This window comes from Plasmodium relictum (genome assembly GCF_900005765.1).
Source record: "Plasmodium relictum strain SGS1 genome assembly, chromosome: 7".
Lineage (NCBI taxonomy): Eukaryota > Apicomplexa > Aconoidasida > Haemosporida > Plasmodiidae > Plasmodium > Plasmodium relictum.
Genome location: NC_041685.1, coordinates 721,352 through 742,551, shown reverse-complemented (window position 1 = coordinate 742,551; position 21,200 = coordinate 721,352). Strand labels below are relative to the sequence as shown.

The 21,200-nt window shown below is 16.6% G+C and overlaps 6 protein-coding genes across 6 annotated transcripts; 3 read left to right on the top strand and 3 right to left on the bottom strand.

The window, feature by feature from the left end:
- Positions 1-145: 145 nt before the first annotated feature.
- PRELSG_0719300 (conserved Plasmodium protein, unknown function) lies at positions 146-2,329 on the top strand (the record flags this gene model as incomplete). The annotated part of the gene is made up of 3 exons (XM_028675892.1): positions 146-1,582; positions 1,830-1,954; positions 2,119-2,329. 3 exons carry the CDS (start codon positions 146-148, stop codon positions 2,327-2,329), a joined length of 1,773 nt encoding a protein of 590 aa, XP_028532435.1.
- Positions 2,330-2,820: 491 nt separating this feature from the next.
- Positions 2,821-7,694, bottom strand: PRELSG_0719200 (tetratricopeptide repeat family protein, putative; the record flags this gene model as incomplete). The annotated part of the gene is made up of 2 exons (XM_028675891.1): positions 2,821-3,350; positions 3,527-7,694. 2 exons carry the CDS (start codon positions 7,692-7,694, stop codon positions 2,821-2,823), a joined length of 4,698 nt encoding a protein of 1,565 aa, XP_028532434.1.
- Positions 7,695-8,710: 1,016 nt separating this feature from the next.
- Positions 8,711-9,907, bottom strand: PRELSG_0719100 (conserved Plasmodium protein, unknown function; the record flags this gene model as incomplete). Its single annotated transcript, XM_028675888.1, has 1 exon — positions 8,711-9,907. One exon carries the CDS (start codon positions 9,905-9,907, stop codon positions 8,711-8,713), a length of 1,197 nt encoding a protein of 398 aa, XP_028532433.1.
- Positions 9,908-10,564: 657 nt separating this feature from the next.
- Positions 10,565-11,567, top strand: NifU (NifU-like scaffold protein, putative; the record flags this gene model as incomplete). Its single annotated transcript, XM_028675887.1, has 2 exons — positions 10,565-11,111; positions 11,386-11,567. The coding sequence occupies 2 exons, from the start codon at positions 10,565-10,567 to the stop codon at positions 11,565-11,567; spliced, it is 729 nt and encodes a 242-aa protein (XP_028532432.1).
- A 258-nt stretch (positions 11,568-11,825) lies between these two features.
- On the bottom strand, positions 11,826-13,410 carry PRELSG_0718900 (conserved Plasmodium protein, unknown function; the record flags this gene model as incomplete). Its single annotated transcript, XM_028675886.1, has 2 exons — positions 11,826-13,050; positions 13,178-13,410. 2 exons carry the CDS (start codon positions 13,408-13,410, stop codon positions 11,826-11,828), a joined length of 1,458 nt encoding a protein of 485 aa, XP_028532431.1.
- A 904-nt stretch (positions 13,411-14,314) lies between these two features.
- Positions 14,315-21,071, top strand: PRELSG_0718800 (conserved Plasmodium protein, unknown function; the record flags this gene model as incomplete). The annotated part of the gene is made up of 6 exons (XM_028675885.1): positions 14,315-17,507; positions 17,717-20,050; positions 20,126-20,198; positions 20,289-20,458; positions 20,536-20,653; positions 20,780-21,071. 6 exons carry the CDS (start codon positions 14,315-14,317, stop codon positions 21,069-21,071), a joined length of 6,180 nt encoding a protein of 2,059 aa, XP_028532430.1.
- Between the last annotated feature and the right edge of the window lie 129 nt (positions 21,072-21,200).

Sequence of the window (21,200 nt, the reverse complement as noted above, 5' to 3'; positions counted from 1 at the left end):
TTCAATTATGTTTATTTTAAAAAAAAGAAAAAATAGTTTTTGTTTTTCTTTTAATGTTAATTTGAAAATATTATTTTATGAAAAAACAAAAAAAAAGAGAAAAAAAGATAAATGTAATCCTTAGAGAAAAAAAATAAATAAATAAATGGATTTGAAATGTTTTCTTCATTTGTTTCTGTTCATTTATTTAAAAAACCTCCTATTTTATTTTTGCTTTAATTCAACATTTGAAAATAATAACTTTATTTTAAAAAAAAAATATTATATGAAAACTTTCAATAATTATTTCAACAAATTATCAAATTTTCAATTAAGACTGATATTTAGAAAACAAAAAGATCAATCTATGGTAAGAAGTATTCCTAGTCATGTAAGAAGAAGAAATAAAAAGAAAAAAAAAAAAAAAAAAAAGAAAGATGAAAAAGACGAAAAAAAAAAAGTAAATAAAAAATTATTGAGAAGGAGGTTATTGAAATTTTATAAATTAAAAAAGAAAAACGAAGGTATAGAAGATAATATATTTAGTGAAAATAAAAAATATTCTATATTTGATTATATTGAACAGAAACTGAAATGTAATCAAAATTATTCAGATGAAAATAATAACTTTGATAATAGCAAAGATAAATTTGACGAAAATGAAAATTTCAATTTTTTTACGAAGAATAAAAAAGAGTATAATTTTCCTGAATTGGAAAATAATAAAATAGAATATGAACAAAAAAATGAAAGTAATTTGTCTATATATGAAGAGAATATGAATAGGAAATTAGACAGATACACGAGAGATAAAGATAAAATAAGTGAAGAAAAAATAGATAAAAAGAAAATAGATGAAGAAAAAATGAATGAAACTGAAAAAAATAAAGATGAAGAAAAAATAGATAAAAAGAAAATAGATGAAGAAAAAATGAATGAAAATGAAAAAAGTAAAGATGAAGAAAAAATAAATGAAAATGAAAAAAGCAAAGATGAAAAGAAGGATGGAACAAATAGTCGATTGCTTATCAAAAAGAAAAAAAAAAAATTAAAAAAACTAAAAAAAAATATGCATATAGGAAGATATCGTAGAAAAGTATATACATACGAAAAAAAAATTTCAGTCGATGATATTCATGATTATGTTTTAAATAATCAACTTAAAGACAAATATATATTAAAAAGAGATTCATTAAAAAATGTATTTGTAAATACACCCCTTTTCAATTTTTATAATTTCTATAACTTTTTTCAAATTGATCATATAGAAAAATACAATAAATCCAAAATATTAAATTTAATTTATTATTATATTTATAAATACAAAAACAATATTAAAAGTGAAGCAAAATACGATTGCTTAAAAACAGATGAAGTTACGAAGAAATATGAAAGCATAGCAGATGATAAAAGGAAAATGAATCATTATTTAGAGCATTACATCAACATGAATAATAATAAATATTTATATATGAATATTGATAAAGATTATACTTTAAAAAAAAAAATAAATGATTCTTTTACAATAAGTAATATAAATAAAGTTGACTCCCTTCATATACATAATTACAAAGTAGTGTGGACAATTAGAAATGTTCAAGAGGTATATAAAAAAAAAGGAAAAAGAAAATAAAAAAAAAAAGGGGAAAAAAAAGAAAAAACTAAAAAAATAATAAAAAATAAACCAAAAAAAGAAAGATTTATATACAAATAAATAATACTGTAATATATGCAACATACATTTTTTTTATTTTATTTTTTTTTTTTTATTATTAATATTACGAGATTAAATATTAATGCTAATATTTTATAAATTATTTTACTTTTTTTTTTTTTTTTTTTTTTGATAGAAATTATTTTGGAGATTTAGAGAAATGGGAAATATTCCTTTGACTACTTCCTCATTTTCCTTTGCAGGAAAAAAATCATTTAAATTAAAAATTTGGTTAGATGGCCATAAATCAGCAAAAAAAGGGTAATATTTTTAATTTTCTCATATTCATTTTACTTTATTTTGTTTAGTCGTTTCTAATATAGGATTGTTTCCTTTACAACACCCTTATATTTTAATTGCACATCTTATTTACTCATTATTATTATTTTATTTTATTTTATTTTATTTTATTTTTTTTTTTTTAGTTATGTCAGTGTAGGTTTAAAGCAGTTAGAACATTATGATATACTAGATGAATATATATGTTTTTCACTTAATGGAATTACTAAAGGTCCCTTTACATTTTTGTCAAAAGAATATTATCAGAATTCTTATAATTTTTGTAAATTCGATGATTTAGATTTAAAAAATGATGAATTAGAATTAAGTTTATTCGTATATGACGGTATTGTTTAAATTCCTCCAACATACTTATAATAACCTCTTTTTATTATTATATATTTTTACATAATCCCTTATTTTTATTTTTAAAAAAGTTAAATTTGATAATTGCATTTATTTTTTTAATATACAACAATAAATATGTATATTGTATATACATTTTATTTCTGTTAAAGTATATGTGTTACAGAATAAACTTTTTTTTTAATTTTTTTTTTTTTTAATAAATTATATTTACTTATATTTTATTAAAAACAAATATAATTTTTTTCAAAATTAACGATTATTATTTTATATTTTTTTTTTTTTAAATTATATATCAATTACTATTCATGCTTTTTAACTATTTAATAATTTTTTTTTTTTTTATTCTGTTTTAAAATATTATTTCATGATAATTATTGTTAAATGATTTTTATTTTAAAATTATTCTTTATTTTATTATTGTTTTAATTATTTTCTATTTATTTTTATTTATTTCCTTTTTTTATTTTAATAAGAACAACTTAGTCAATCACTTTTTTTCTTTTTTTAGCCGGATTTTTTTCTTCAAATAAATCTGAACTATTTGATGAAGAATTATAATCTATTTCATTGGGACTTTTATCTTCATCTTTATTATTTACTATTCCCTTTATACTTGTATTTGTATTATTCAAGTCAATGTTTTGATTAACTTTTTCAATTTGATTTAGTCTCTTTACGTTTTGCTCAGATATCTGATTAGTTAACTCCTTCGCATCTCTCAATAATTCTTCTTGTAAAATTTCTTGACTTTTTAATTTTTGTATTTCTAAGCTCATCTTTTTCCTTTTTTTCTCTTCATATATTTTTTTTTGTATATTTATTTTTTTCATATGATACATTTTTTTTTGCTTCAACATTGCAGGAAGACTACTTTCAATATAAGGTTTTATTTTTTCTTCAAACTTTTTATATGTTGAAACTAAATACTTTCTACTTGCTAAATTTTCAATACTCTTTTTTTTTACCTCAATTATATAATCCTCTTCTTTGTAATAATTATAATGTTCATCTATTAATAAAAAAAAAAAAAAATAAAAAATAAAAAATAAAAATAAAAATAAAAATTAACATTTATGTATTTATATTAAAATTGACGTTAATTAATATATAAATATATATTAATATTTTTATTTATTTTTTTTAATTTTATAATTTTATTTGATCTTTGTGTTAATTTATATATACCTGATCCAACAAGCTCAGATGTTGTAGAAAAATGTTTAAAATATAATAATGTATATATAACAATGAAAGAAAAATTAATTAAATCCTTCATAAGAAAAATATTTTTTAACTCAACATAATCATAACTTAAATATTTTGAAACACATGAATCAATACATATAATTAGAGAATTTAATATAGATAAATCATGAGGCCATTTTACATAGCAAGAATATAATAAATTAATAGCATCGTCAAATTTTTCTAATATATGCAAGAAATTAGAATAATATAAAAAGAATTTTTTATCATTTATTCCATTTCTTAAACTTAAATTAAAAAATACATTTAATTTATTTAAAAATAATTTATTATTTATTAAGTGATTATTTCTAATTAAATTATTAAACATGTGAAGAACTATATTCCTTAAACTAGACAAATAATAAAAGGATAATTTATCGCAGGAATCTAATATTAACTGAAATGATTCATGAGATAATTCATATTTATGATTTACACTAAGTAATATAGATATTAAATTAGCTAAAAAAAAATTATTTTTTTTTTTTGATAGAATTTTTATTTCATTATAAATGTCATTTATTAAATAATTTTTTTCTAATGTACTTTTGCATTCCTTTAATTTGAAAAATTTAATTATAGCTAAATATGTATTAATAAGTATGTTATTTTTACAACAATCATTTTTTCTTAATTTCTCTAAAGCATATATGCTATAATCATAATGCTTTCTTTTAAAATGTAAATAAGATTTTAATAAAAATAAATTTAAAGAATTACAATTTTTTTTTAATCCATTATCTATCACTTCTTTTGCTTTAGAATAATTTTTATCTTTAATGTATATGTTTGCTAGTCTAATATATGCGCATTCATAATTTACATACATATGTGTAAATAATTTATATATATTGATAGATATATCTTTGTAACCAATTAATTCTAATAACATTGCATTATTGAAACATACTGTAATATATAATTTTTTTAAATAATTAATAATGTGCTTGTATCTTTCTTTTTTTGCTCTTTTTATATATATTTCTTTTAAGGATTTATTATTTGTTAAGTTATTTCTTATTTCACATATTCTATGTAATCTTAATATATTTCTTATATACTTTAACTTTTTTTTGTTTATTATTTTTATCTCATCACTTTTTTTTTTTTTTTTATTTTCTGTTCCTGAGTCATTGCTTAAAATATTTTTACTTTCTTTATTATTATTATTATTATTATTATTATTATTATTATATTCATTGCTATTGATATTAGGACAATCTTTATTTTTTCTTCTTTTACTTATAATTCCATTATAATCGTATGTTCTTTTCCTACTTGTATTATTATTACCATCCTTTTTGAGGAAATGACAATCACTTTCTTTTCCCTCTCTTTTTTTTTTAGTATTATTGTTATTACTAAAATTTTGCTTTTTATATAGTAAATTTGCTTCTTTTTTTTCAATATCGCTTTTACATATCACATAATTGTAATATTTAACGAATTTTTTTAATTTATTAAAAATTTCGCATTTTAATAATTCCATTAATTCTAAACTTTTTTCTTTAAAATTACAATAAAACATAGAAATTATGTAATTATTAATTAATTCATAAGATATTTTTGGAAAACTGCTTTTATTATTAAAAAAATTTCTTACTTCATGTATTTCATTTAATAACTTAAAATATGATTCAATGTTATCTTCATTATATTTTGTAATTAATAATTCATAAATTTTCGTCTTCATCAATTTTATATCTAAATTATTTAAAAACATTTTTTCATTATTATTCAAAATATTCATCATATTTTGCAACATTTTAAAGACTATTTTCATTTCATTGCTTTTATCACTTTTTAAGAATTTATGATTATAAATATAGTATACGTCTTTTGTGTTTTCTTTTTCTTGCACATAATTTTCATTTTTTGTAATAATATTATTTTCATCGCTTCTTTCTATATTTAAATTAGGCATAATTTTATTTTTATTTATTAAGTTATAATTTAAATATATGTTAGATGTATGAACAAAAAAAAATACATACAATTTAATTATATATGCATTTTTACATTTTTTATATAAATATATTAAATTTTTTTTTGCTTTGTTATATTTTTTTAAATATATACAACATATAGTGTAATAATATCTACTTATATTATTTTTATAAATAAGAAAACTCTTATGATAATATTTCAACGACTTTTTCATATTTTTTATTATGTGATAATGCATACCTATTAGAAAATAATACTTACTTAAAAATTTCTTATTTACATAATTGAAGTTAATTTTTTCTTTTATAATTTTCAAAAGAATAATAGATTTATTATTACCAAGTATCAACCATATTTCGCATAAATCTAAATACATAGATATCATATTATTATCTAAAAAAACATTGTAATACTCACTTTTTATAAACATGTTTTCATTATTAACTAATTCAATAGATTCATCATATTCATAAATGTCATTTTTATCAATATAATAAGCCTTTTCACAATTCAATGCTGTATGAAGGTTTTTTGAATAATTTATTATTCCCTTTACTATGTAACTATGGTAATAAAATAAAGTTAAATTTATTATTTCTTTTATATGTATCTTTTTTAAATTATTTTTTATGTTATAATTACTTAATATATTTTCTTTATTTTCATTTAAATTAAGCATTATTGTATTGTAGCTTTTTATTTTATTCTCTACATCTCCACCATTTAATTTTAATTCTTTGTTTTCAAAATCGTATTCTTTTACTTTCTTATCATTTAAATTTTTTATGTAGGATTCATAATTTATTATATTTTGTTCTTTACCATCACTTTCATAATTTTCAAAACTTTCAAAATGATAAAATCTAGAAGAATTATTAGAATACTTTAAAAAATTATATTGATCATTTTTTATAAAATCATTATTTTCAGAAATTTTATTTAAATAATTCATAAGTAATAACCAAGAATTTGTTAAATAAGATGAACAATAATTGTAGTTTTTTAAAGAAGAAGTAAAACATAATGAAGCACAGCTAAAATTTTTCTTTTTCATATAACAAATACCTATAATATATTTTATTATTGATTTAAAACTGTTTAATACATTTAATAGATTTTTTATTCTGGTACATTTTAATATATTTTCAATATTTAAATTACTATTAATATCATTGTTATTAGTATTATTGTTATTAACATCATTGTTATTAATATCATTGTTATTAAGATCATTGTTATTAATATCATTTTTATTATTAATAGTATTATTTTTAATAGTATTAGTATAATTATTACTACTAATGTTACTATCTCTTTTTTTGTGATTCATAAAATGTGTATCACTTTTTGATTCTTCTTTAAAATTATTAACATTACATTCATCATAAATGTTTAGATATGTTTTTTTATATTTTTCAGATAAACTCTTTAAAAAATTTTGAAAATGTATTATCCTTATCAATACATAGGAAGAAAAATCAATACATACATCTAATTTATACATTAGGCATAAAGACAATGATAAATAAATTGATGAAACAAAATCATAATTGTTTATTTTTAGTAAATATATAAAAATATTTATACTATCAATTAAATAGTTGAGAGGATTAATATATTCATTATTAATGTTGCCTTTTAAATTCATTGAATTTAATGAATTATTAAGTGATGATGACAAATTTGTACTACCACTTTTATTATCATATTTATTTAATAAATATAAATATATGCTTACATTATATATTCCTTTAATTAAAAAATGTGATAAATAATCATAATCATCTTTAATATTTTCAAAGTTTTTTGCTTCTGTTTTTTTTTTTTCTATTTGATTTACTAAATTTTCTACTTTTATTTTTAATTCATCTTCCTTATTAGCATTCTTAACATTTATTATTTTTTCTAAATTATACATTAATAGTAATACATTAAAATTTGTGTTATTATTGTTATTAAAATGTATTTCTCCTTCTTTTATCAAATCAAGAAATAATTTGTAATAATTTTTTTTATGAAAAAGTAAACTAACCTCTACCCAGTTATTAATACTTACATTTTCATCTTTTAAAATATTTTTAATTAATAAATAATTTTCATCATTTATGTTATCTTCATTCAAGCTAATTAATTTCTCTTTTCCTAAAATGTAAATCATTTTCTTGCAGAAAATTTTTCTTTTAAAAATAATTTATACATATAAAAATGTAAAACGAATAAATAAAAAATATTTTATATATCATAACAATTATACATACTTATAACTCAAAGTTTTCTTTTATTAATAACTTAATATTTATTTTATAACAACACTAAAAACTAATTTTTTCATTTAATAAAAAAAAAAATTGAAAATTAAACAGTAGTTTCATATGTACACAAATTAATATAAGAATATATATATATTATTCTGTAGATAGAAATCTAATTTTTTTTCTTTTTTTTTTTTTTAGTTGCACAAATAATAAAAATAAAATTATTTTAATTTTTTTTCATATAAATTATTATTTTTCTAATCTATGTATGAACAATTACAAGAGGTTATCTTATAGATAAAGAAAATAATATATAAAAATGAAGTTTTTATAATAAAAAATTTAATAAAAATTGATAGAATATTATATAATTAAGTATATAATATTAGCATTTAGATAAAAAGTAAAAATATCATAAAAAAAAAAGGAAAATTTGAAAAAGAAAAAAAAGAAGAAAAGCAAAAAGGGAAAGAAAAAAAGAAAAAAAAAGAGAAAAAAAAAAAAATTGAGAAAAAATAATATTATTTATTGAAAATTAAAAAAATTAAATACATTATTTTATTATAGGCTTAAAATTTTTATATAATATATTAAGAAGAAAATTAAATTTAAAATATTAATAAATATATTTGAAATTTATTTTTTAGTATAAAAATGCATATTATAATCTATATTTATATGCGTTATTAATAAAGGAATATAAAATTTATGATTAAAAATAAAAATTGTAAATTCAAATTAATTGAAAATAAAAATTAAAAAAAAAGTCTGTTGATATAAAGTTTAAAAAAACTAAAAAAAAAATGAAAAAATTAAGAATAGGGAAAAAAAGAAAAAAATATAATTTAAAAATTGTAAAAAATAAAAATACGAATGTAAGAATATAAAAGTGAATTTAAAAAAATTTGAATGTAAAAATTTAATTGAAAAATCTACAAAACTTAATTTTAGTTAGATTGGAATAAAAATCTTCCTTCTCATCATTATTCCATATGTGTATGTTCACATTTTTTTTCATTTCTCTTATTAAAATGGTTTTATTATAATTTTTTTTTTCATTAATTTTACTAATTTTATGTTCGGAGGTATTTTTAACACTTGAGAATAAAGAAATTTTTTCATATAATTCTAAAAATTTAATATATATGTCAGCAGCATGATCAAAGTCAACATATAAAATTTGCTTATTTATGAATTCAAAAAATATATTTGAATTTAGTGTAAGATTTTTAATTTTTAAAAAAACATTTAAAGTATTTTTTTTTTTTTTTTTTTTTTCTATAACCTTTTTGATGACATTCTGAAAAATATGCATTCTATAATTAAGAAAACTTAAATATGCGTTAGAATAAAATTTATAAAAAGAATAGTGATTTATCCATTGTATGTTACTATTTATTTCTTTGGTTATTTGATTATATTTTATAAGCAAATCTAAGCTCTTATTTCTCTTAACTATTACTTGTTTTTTAAAGTTATAACTTGACAAATAAAAGACATATAAGCAATTGCATAAAGTATCTACTTTATTTTTTTTTAATTTATAAAAATTATAATTTATAACATTGAAATCCTTTTCTTTCCTTTTTAAAAATAGATGTTTTCTTTTTTTTTTTCTTTTGTTTATTTTCATAAACAAATCAAGAAAATATTTATTTTCTAAGAAAATTAAGAAGGTATCAGTATAATTATATTTCTCCTTTGGTAATAATTTATTACAAAAAATTATATTATAGTTGCCTTGATTTATTTTATTATAAATGTATATATTTACATTTTCATCTATTTTATTATTAATTAAATATACGTTATCGATAATTTTTTTTTTGTCATTTTCACTTAAATTCAGCTTAGGTAATAACATATATACAAAATAATGAAAATAAAAATTACTAATTTCTTCTGAAGGAAAATGAATTACTATATTTTTTTTTTTTTTATCATTTATAACTTTCTTTTTTAAACTAAATGATTTTTTAAAATTATTAAATAAGTTGTTTTTATTTGCTCTTTTCTTAAAGAAGTTTTCTTTATTGTGTAGATATAATAATATATATGAAAATATATTACTAAAATAATATTTCCCCTTAAAATATTCTTTATAAATTTTTATCATACTGAAAAAATTTCACTTAATTTTTTTTTTTTAAAGATAAATATATCATATTTATTTAAGAAAATAAAATTTTGTCATAACATATATATTTAATTTTTATAAAGCTTATTATTATCAACATATCGTAGAATTAAAAAAAGAAAAGTAAAATAAAAAGGAATTTTTGATTCATTTTTCTTCAACTTTAAAAAAAATTATTTTTATTTATTCATACTTTAATTATTGTAACTTTTTATATTTGATATACATAACACATATTTGCATATGCATTTTTTTTTTTTTTCCCCCATTACTATTATTTACAAATTGGTATTAAAATGTTTTTATAAGAAATTTAATTCAAAAAACTATTTTAGTCTTTTATACATAATGATACCTTTAAATATGAGTATAAAGTGTCAATACTTCTTTTAATAACATATATATATATATATATATATATATATAATGTATTTAAAAAAATTTTATTTTATAAATAATTAAATCTTTTTTTTTTTATATGTAATTTTTTATAGATAAATTAAAAATGTTTTTATTTCCTTAACATAGTTTGTCCCGTTTATTTATGTATTAATTTTTTTTTTTTTTATTATCAAACATCATATATACTTGAATTTTTTCTTATATAAGCGTTTAAATTATATATATAATATGAAAATGAAATATATTTTTTTCTTTTTTATGGTTGTTTTATATTTTTTTTGTGTAAATAATATAACTAGTTTAAAATATACAAAAACAAACCTGTTATTTATTTACAATAACTTAGATCTTTTTAATAATAAAATATTAAATAGTTCATTAAATGTATTAAAAAATAAAACAAATATAAAAAATAGAAGGAAAACAAGATTTAAAATCTTATCATCATCAGAAAAGGATGGAGAAATATATTATGAATTAAACCATGAAAATGTAGAAAAAGTTTTAAATTTAATAAGACCTAAACTACAAATAGATAATGGTGATGTTGAATTAGTAGAAATAAAAAACAATAATTTATATATTAGACTACTAGGAAATTGTGTTACTTGCAGTTCTAATAGTATCACTGTTTCACATGTTATTAAAAAAACCTTAAAAAAGTATATTAGGAATGAAAAAAAAGAAGAACCAAATGTGATAATAACTAATTTTGACGAAATTAATAAAGAAAATATCCAAAATTGTTTAGATCAATTAAAGCCTTATTTCGATTTCTTAAGTAATTGATGAAAAAAAAAAAAAAAAAATAACAAAGCTGTTGTATTATATACTTAAATTCTTAAAAATATTTATATATAAAATTTATGTATTATCTATATATTAGAAGTTTATTATAGAGTGAAATATTCTACAAAGTTACCGAATATAATATATAATAAATATTTTTTTAGAAAATAATAATTTAAAACTTATTTAAAAATATATTTTTAAAAAATTATTATTTTATATTATTATTTATTTATTTATTTTTTTTTTTTTTTTTTTTTATATAGAAGTAGAAGTAATAATTAAAGATATAATAATTAATAAAGAAAATATTAATAATTCCGTTTCTTTGAAATTTCAAAATATTGATGAAAACGAAGAAATGAAAATACCATTTAATATAAAAAATGAAATAACAGAAAGACTAAAGCAGAAATTTCCTACTTTAACTGTTAATTTTGAAAATTGAAATAATATTTATTAATATTTATTTAAAATAGTTACTAAAAATATAGACAAATTTTTTTTTTTTTTTTTGTAAATATTTATTATATAGATTTTTACTAAATTTTAATCTGTTTAAAAATAAAAATAAAAAAAAAACATATTAATTTTATTTTTTTTTTTTCTATTAACCAAAAAAGTTAAAAAAAAAGAAGAAACATAAAAGATTAATATTAAAATGAATGAAGGATACAAAAAAAAAAAAAAAAAGATAGATTTTTTTTTAAATTGTTATATTTTCTGGTGGCCAACTGTGAAATTTGACTCTCTTATGTTTTAAATGGAGCATATTAGAATGAAATTGTTTTTCTTCATAATACTCTTTTTCTTTAGGCATGTCTGCTTTTTGTTTTGTCTGAAAAGCTTCAATTATTTTAATTAGTTGTGATTCCTTTTCTTCATCTGTTAAAATATCCCAAAAACATTTATGAATATTAACAACGTTAAAATTTAATTTTTTAAAAATTCTGTTTTTTAATGATATTATTCCACTAATCAGCGGCCTATTCAAACCTATTGGATGAAAATAATCATATTCTATACATAAATTTAAAGGTTTATAAAAATGAGAAGTAAAAAAGCAATGCTGTTCATCTATTTTTCTTCCAACAGATAAATTAATGAAAAAATTTTTTAATCTTAATTTTTGTATAATGTTTTCCATTTCTAATTGCATTTTTTCTGAGCCTTGATTTTGAGCAGTTATTAAAATATTATCTAACCATTTTAAATGTAAATATTCTTGAATGAAGAATGGAATACTTTTCTTTATTTCTAATTCATTACTTGGTTTTTCTACATCGCAACAATATAATGTTATATATAAAAAGTATTGTACCCATCCACTTTCTGATATATTTTCTTTTGTTAAAGATTTACAGGCATTTGTTAAAATATCTGGTAAAAAACTATTATCCTTTGAAGGAAATTCGTACATATTATTTATAACTAAAACGTAAGATAGTAATGACCAACAGAAATTTGTTGTATCATTTTTTGCTTCTTCTCTTCTCTCATATATGTTGTTTAATACTTTTATTATTAAATTATAACTTCTTGATAAATTATTTTCTGAACCAAATTGGACATTTTTATTTGTTAAACCTAAATATGATAAACAGAAACTTATCATACATAATGTAGGAATTCTAAATCTTTCTAAGTTTTTTTCAATTATTTCTAAAATCGTAGGAATAAGAAAATAACATCTATAATCTAAGCAACACATTGCATAAAGCATTCGAGGACAATGCCTCGGTTTAATCAATTCTTTTTTTTCAATTAAATCATACACTAAATATTTAAATAGTTTTAAATCATGAATTGCTTCTTTATCTTTAACGCTCCAAAATGAATTAAAACCAAATACATTTGCTAACTGGCAAAAACATCTAACTAACCAATTGTAATTTGGATAATCTTCTTTCTCAATATAATCTTTGTACAATCTACAGAGATAGGAAAATATATATATATATATATATATTTTTTTTTTTATGAGAAAATAGTAGTAATTTAAAAGGGTATATATGATAAATTAAAAATAAATATGTAAATTAAAATCAAAAGTTTTACCTTAAAATAGATCTTGGATTTGAATAACATTTATCTAGTTTTTCAAAATAAGAAGATATAAAATTTTCAGGTGGTACAAAATTAAAAAGATTGATTTGTTTTTTTTTGCTTTTATCAAAATATTCTTTTGTTAAATAGGAATTTTTTATTATAGATTCAGTAGCAATATATTTTTTCTTTTCATGGAAAATCTTATCGTACCTCTTTATATTTTTAAGTATTTTGAAGTTCATTTTAGAATTACATATATCATTTTATTTTATTTTTTCTAAATTTTGAATACTTGAAATATTTTATTTTTATTAGTTAATTTAAAAAATTGAAATCATAAGAGTATATTTAAAAAATAATTTTTTTTTTAATCTATAACATGTTCATATATAAATATATATGTATGTATTATTAACCTTAAAATATTCCTGTATTTAAGCAATTTCAAAAGCAGATGAAAATATGCTTATTATATGTATCTTTGGATTAATGCATAATTTTATAATTATATCATTTTTTAATTTTTTATATTCTTAGTAACAATATAAAAAAAAGAAGAAAAAAAACGAAATTAAGAAATTATAATTTATAATATTAATGAAATAATTAAATATTAAATAAAAAAATAATCTCAAAAAAAAAAAAATATTTTATAAAAATATATAGGAAAAATTGAAAAAAAAAAAAAAAAAAAAAAATAAAGTAATATCATACTCTTACGCTAAATGCATAGATTTTTTTTATATTTTTTGTTGTTATTTTACAGTAATACTTTTATAACAAATATATATATATATTTAATACGTAATTTTATTATAGATTTATAAAAAAAATATTTGTTTAAAAAAAGAAAAAATAAAATAAATAAATATGCATAACAATAATTTTATTTTAATTTTGTTTATTTAATAAATATTGTTATAATTAATTTGTTTATTTGTTTTATTTTTTATTTTTTTATTTTTAAATATTATAATTTATTTGATATTTTCTTTCAACTGCATTTCTATATTATAGATTTTACAATTTTTTTATTCTTTTTCTTTAATATTGTTTTTATTATATAGATGTTTTACAATATATTTATTTTTTCTTTAAATTTTTTATTATTTTGTTTTATTTTATTTACTTTTTTGCTTTAGAAATATGAGTTTGTTGAATAGCTATAATATAAATGTAGGAAATTCTACTGATAATTTGCTAAGGAAAATAAAACATAACATAAAAACACTGAAAAAAAAAGATATCGTGAACAATATCGAATATTATATATGCATTTTGTCAAATATTAATTTAAAATATGTATACAATAAAAATTATAAATTAACTTATTTGGTTTTAAAATTATTGGTAGAAAATGGATTAAGTATAGAAACTATTATAATAGATAAAATTTTATCATTATTAAATTTAAAATATATTTTAGAAAAAAATAATAAAGTCAAAATCACAACTATTAATAAAATATTACATCTAATTAATAAAAATGAAAAAATTAATTTAAATACTAATAATTTATTTAACATATTGAATGATACTATTATTTTATTGATAGATATTTTCTATGATAGCAGAATATATTGCAATGAAAGTCAAGTTGATTATACTTTAAGTATTGGTAAAAATGAGAAAGATGAGAATATAGAAAATAAGGAAAATGAAGAAGAAAAAGAGGAAGAAGAATTACTATTTAATTCAGAAAAAAATAAAAAACGTAAAAAAGATAAAGAATTACTTAATGTTGATAAAAAAAATAAAGATATGTTTAAATTATCTAATGATCTTAAATTTAATAAAAAAAGAAAAAAAGAAAACAATGATGTTGAATTAAATGATTCCAATTATGCAATAAACAATATTATTAAAATACATGATTTGGTGAATTATATAAATAATATTTTTTACTTATATTTTAAGAATTTTAAAATTTTAAACAATGATATAAAAATATATGCTTTCTTTAATAATTTATTTGCATTATATTGTTATTCATATGATTACATTCAAAAAATAAGACATTTATCAAATGATGATGAAAATTATACTAATTATTATAACACTGTTAATGATTTATGCATTTTAAAAAATAATATAAAAAGATTCACTATTTTATGCATAGAAAATATTTGTATACAATATTTTAAGAATATATACAATTCTTATAGAAAAAGCAATGATATATTAAAAATGAATTATTTATTTTTTCACTTTTCTGATAATAATAAAATATTAGAAATAATATATGTAATTTTAAATAAAATATCAAATGATAATCCTTGTTTTAATTTTGATTTTCAGAATAATAAGATGAATTGTTCATTTTCTCTAAATAAGAACAAAAAAGAAAAGTTAGAATATTATTTTAAAAATGATAATGATTTAAATAATAAATATAAATTTTTAAATATTGTTAAGGTAAAAGGAAGTATAAAAATTTTGTTAATAATTATTAAATATTTTATTATGAAATATAATGCGTCAAATTTTAAGTATATTCAAAATTTTATTTTATTTTTTATGTTAATACCACATTTCGAATTGTCCATTTATAATAATTCAGTGAAAAATGAATATTTAAAATTATTTGATTTTAATTATTTAAAAAATGAGAAATATACACAGGATTTACATAATAAATATGTGAAAGAAGAGAAGATAAAAATAAAAATGAATAAAGAAAAAAAAAAAAAAAAAGATAAAAATGATAAGGATGCAAATAAAGATAAAGTAGAATCAGAAGAATATTGGGATGAAGGTGAAGTATATGTAGACGAAGATATTGATATAGAAAAAGACATTGAAACAAATTATAATAAAACAAATGAAATATGTTATAAAAAAATGAATATTAAAGTACCATATTCATCTTGTATTTTTCCTGAAGTTATTGATTTAAATAATGACAAAGAAGTATTTAGTAATTTGCATATTTTAATAGAATATTCCAAATTTATTTATAGATGTTTAAATTATTTAAATAATAAAAATAATATAAAAAAGGATTCATTCTTATTTATTAATTTGGCATACTTTGTAAAATATATTTTTGACTGCTCAACAAATGCATATTTCTTACTTTCGGACAAAAATAAAAGCGTAATAAAAGAATGCAAAGAAAATAATGTTTTTGAAAAATATTCTCATTTTAAAAATAATTATGAAAAAATTTATATAAAGGGAAAACCACACTTATTATTATATAATTCTAAACTAAAGAATGTTTTCAGCACATGCATCAATAAAAATAATGATAATTTAATTCACCTATTTTGTATATCCAATAAAAGAACAAATATTTATATATATTTAAATTATTTAATATATGCAAATCAACTTAATTTAATTAATATTTTAAATTTTGATATAAAACCATGTAATTTTATATTTTCTACACTTTTCTCATTTATTAAAAGAATTAATTTTGATTTTAAATATTCTAATTTAAATATTTTTACTAATTATTATATACATAATTTTAGCGATCACATAATTAAGAATATTTTATATATATATATAAATATATTTGATTTGAATCATTTTTTAAGATTTATACACAACTTTATAGGAATTAAGAAATTATCACATTTAAGAATAATTAATTTTTTATTGAATCCTATTTTTATAAATGTTTTTAAAGATAATATGAATAAATTAATGGATATGTCTACCAATTTTTGTACTTATTTTATTGAATTATATGAATTCCACATAAATGAATTTAATATATTGCTAGATAAAATTCTTTCATGTATAAAAAATAACTTTTTGTCAAATTCTAGTAAGTGCTTTCAAATTCAGAGTAATGAAAATAATAATTTAGTACAAATGAAAGATGAAAATTGTTCTATATCACAGTTAGTACAAATTTATCAGGTTATGTTTGTTAATATTGAAACATTAGAATATATTTTATGCTGTTTTTTAAAATCAATATATAAGAATAATATAAGCAATAGCTTTTTAATGTACATTCAAAAAATAGCAAAGTTGTATTTAAAAAAAAAAAAAAATATAATTATTTTTCATGAACAAATAAAAGGAAATTTTCTTAATACTAAATATTACAATATTTATTATAGTGTATATATTTTTTATTTTTTCAATTACACTATATCTAGATTAGCTGCATATGCAATATTAAATAGTCAAGGAAAAACTGAAAAATTAAAAAAAAAAGTTCATTTAATAATATCATTACTTGAAAATAATTTTTTAAATATTGAATTGACATATGATCAGTGTATTGAATTAGATTCTATATATAAATTTTTTGACTTGTTACAGATGATATTAGAAACATTATTTTTTTATATTTATTTTGCTGAATTCCATTTATTAGGTAATAAATTATTACAAAAAAAAAAAAAAAATGAATAAAAAAAAATAATAATAAAATAAAAGAAAATAAATATAAACAAAATAAAATTACATATATGTAATATATAACCATAACTTTTTATTAATGTATATATATATAATTGTTTATTTTTATTAATAATATATTTTTTTTTTTATATAAATTTATTTTATATAATTGATACTTTATAGATAAATGTAAGTTGATTGAATATTTCAAGCAAATTAATAATATTTTGAAAAAAAACTCATTAGAAGATTATTCTTATGTAATGAAAAAGAGAATTTGTAAACACATCACAAATTTTTTTTTATGTAATTATAGTTTTATCATGAAGATATTTAATGATAATGAGGAAATTGAAAATATTTACATAGAGTTAATAAAAATTCTATTTATTGATATTAATATAATAAAAAACGAGCATAATTATAACTTCTTTTTTGAATTTTTTTTTAATATACAAAAGAATGCAAAACTTACTGATCTATTTGGTGAGTTATTTACGCTACATTTTATTTTAATAATAAATGATTTAGAGAATGATTTAAAAGAAAAAAAGGAATTGATAGTCAAGGAAAATATATATACAAAAAACGTAATAAGTGAAGAAATAAGTTTAACTGACTATGCAAATATATTAATTGAAAAAAACAATGATTTTATTTGTAATAATAACTGGTATGAGATATTTAATTTAAGTAAAAAAATGATTTTTAGAAATAACTTATTAGATAACTATGAAAATGTAATGATTGAAGTTTTTTCTGAAAATGCAAATCATAGATTTCCTTCATATATGTGTAATAATTATAATTGTAACATAAACTTAGATATATGTATTTTAAGTAAGTTATTTATATTATTTAATAATATAGGGAATATGCAAGAGAAGTTATATACTATACTATGTAAAATATTTGAAAATTTTAATATTTACAACATATATTATGAACATATTTTAATAAATATTTTATTGTGCTTTATTAAGAATTTGCAATCCATAGAGAAAAGAAAGGTAAACATTTCTATTTTTATAAAATTTTCCTTTAATATTTTAAAAAAGCAAAAGGAGTATTTTGCTAGTAAGAAATGCTTAAATAATAAAAACCTTTTCGTTCTTAAATTGTTTTTTCACGTATTTTTTATTTTTATAAATATTTATAAAAATGAGGAAAATGATGATAATAATCTATTAAAAAATACAAAAGAGGATACAGAATTAAAGAATAGTGAAATAAAGAAAAATAATTTGAACAGAGAATATGAACAAAAGGAAAATAATGAAAAACAATTTCACAAAAATATAAATACAAAAATTAAAAATGAAAAAATGAAAATTTGTTTTATTTTTTTTATCAAGTATTTTTTAGTAACTCATAATATTTTAGTAAGAGATGAAAAAAGTTGTGATATAGATGATGAAAATATTTCTTACTTGATAAATCATATAAATATTCGTAATGATAATGATAATCATGACAATAAACATAACAGTTCTATAAATGTAGAAAAAATTAATAGCAAAAAATTAATAAAAGAAATGAGAAATTTTGTAAAAAATTTACTCGTTAGTAACCAAAATGATGATATTATAGTAAAAATTAATTTCTTTTATTTGGAATTGATAGAATATATTTTTTTTTCCTTTTTTCTTGGCAAAAATTTTAAGAAGAATTGTAATAATAAAATTATTATCAAAATAATTAATATTTTTAAAAAAATTAAGGTTGAGAAACTGTTTGGTCAAGTAAATGAGAAATGTAAAATCTTTCTTTATAGTATTCTTATTTTAAAAATTTTTAATATAAAAAAAAAGAAAAAAAATTCTCAAAATGTAGAATACTATAAAGATAAAGAAACTTTTGAAAGTCCTAGTTTTCAAAATAATAATGAAAATTTAGAAAATATTGAAAAGGAAAAAAGCGAAACAAAAATTAATATTATAAATAAACAAAAATTAATTTTATTTTTCAAATTATTATCTCTTAATTTAAGCAGTGTTTGTAATTTCAAAGAAGAAATAAATGGAAAAAGTTCCACAATTATTTATGATTTCATTTTTCATTATAACAAAATTCTGATAGAAACTAATAAAAAAGAATCTATTTATATCTGTTTAAAATATAAGGATACCATAAAAAAAATTATTAGCTTATTAAATTTTACCGTAGAAGATGTGGTATATATTTTGAAATATGTTGATAAAGAAATCAATAAGATATATGAAGAAAAAGATATTAAAAAATTTTTATTTTATTCAAATATACATATAATAACATTAATTTATATTGTTTCTAATAATAAACAATTTTTATCTCATATAATTCTTATAAAACAAAAATCAGACAATTGTTTACATTTTATTAACTTATATTTTCATTTAATTAAATATATACAGTTATATTTAGAAAATTTACAAATATCTAAAAATATGGAAGCTTCTTTTCTTTTATTTCATCTTATTTATAAATTATCACAACTTTTCAACTTTTTTTTTGTTAAATTAAAATATGCTTCTACAGGTATATATATATGCATATTTATTACTCCACCTTATTATATTTAACTTTTTTTTTTTTTTTTTAATCCGTTTTTAGATAACAGATATTCCACTTTTCTTCTCTTTGCAAGTGACTATTGCAATTTTTTAATCAAAATAATGGATATATTGTATTAAAAAAAAAAAAAAAATTAAAATAAAATAAGAAAATAAAAAAAAAAAATTTAAACATTAAAATTACATGTCTTTATTTTTTACAGAAAAAAAAAAATACTAAAAAGTAATGATAACAAAGAAATAATATTAAGCAACAACTTTGTAACTCACTTTTTCATTTTAAATAATTCTAATTTATTCGAGAAGAAGAAATTTTATTTATATTTACTTAGTCACCAACTTTTTACAATACTTTATGAATTTTTTAATATAAGTAAGAAAAAAAAAAGCGTGTATATATATATATATATATAATTATGATATAATAAATAATTCTTTAATTTTTTTTAGAAAAAAACGAAAAAATAATTAAAACAAAAAAAACAGTTGTTGAAGTTATTAAGAAAAGTGCATATGTTATAAAATATTTATGCTCATACTTAGATTCTGTTCTATATCTTGATAACAAGTTAGAATTAAATTTAAAAAAAAAAAAATTAAAATATATATTTAATAAATCAAATAAAATTATGAACAAAAAAAGATATATGTAATTATAAATTTTATTTATTATATATATTTTTTTTTTTTTTAGAATAAATAAAATATTATTAAGAAATGTTAATTTTTTTATGAGTTTTATAAAAAATAATAAGAATACACTTAAGTTGTCAAAAATAGCATTTCCCGTTTTAATTAAAATTATAGATATTTATGAAATAATTTCTAAAAATAATTCAATAAGTGAAGAAGAATACGAAGAAAAACAGATTCTTAAAAATATTTTTCAAATAGGTTTATCTATACTTGAAGGTAGCTCTATTCAATTTTGCTATTCGTTGTTAAATGAAAAAAAAAAAGAAATTTTTAATGTTCTGTCTAATTAAATATGCTTTTTTAAAAATACAATACTATTTGATCTGTTAAAAAATAAAAATAATAAAAAAATATATTTATAAATTTTTAATTTAATTATTTAATAAATTCTTAATTATTTGCTTTATATTTTTGTTAAT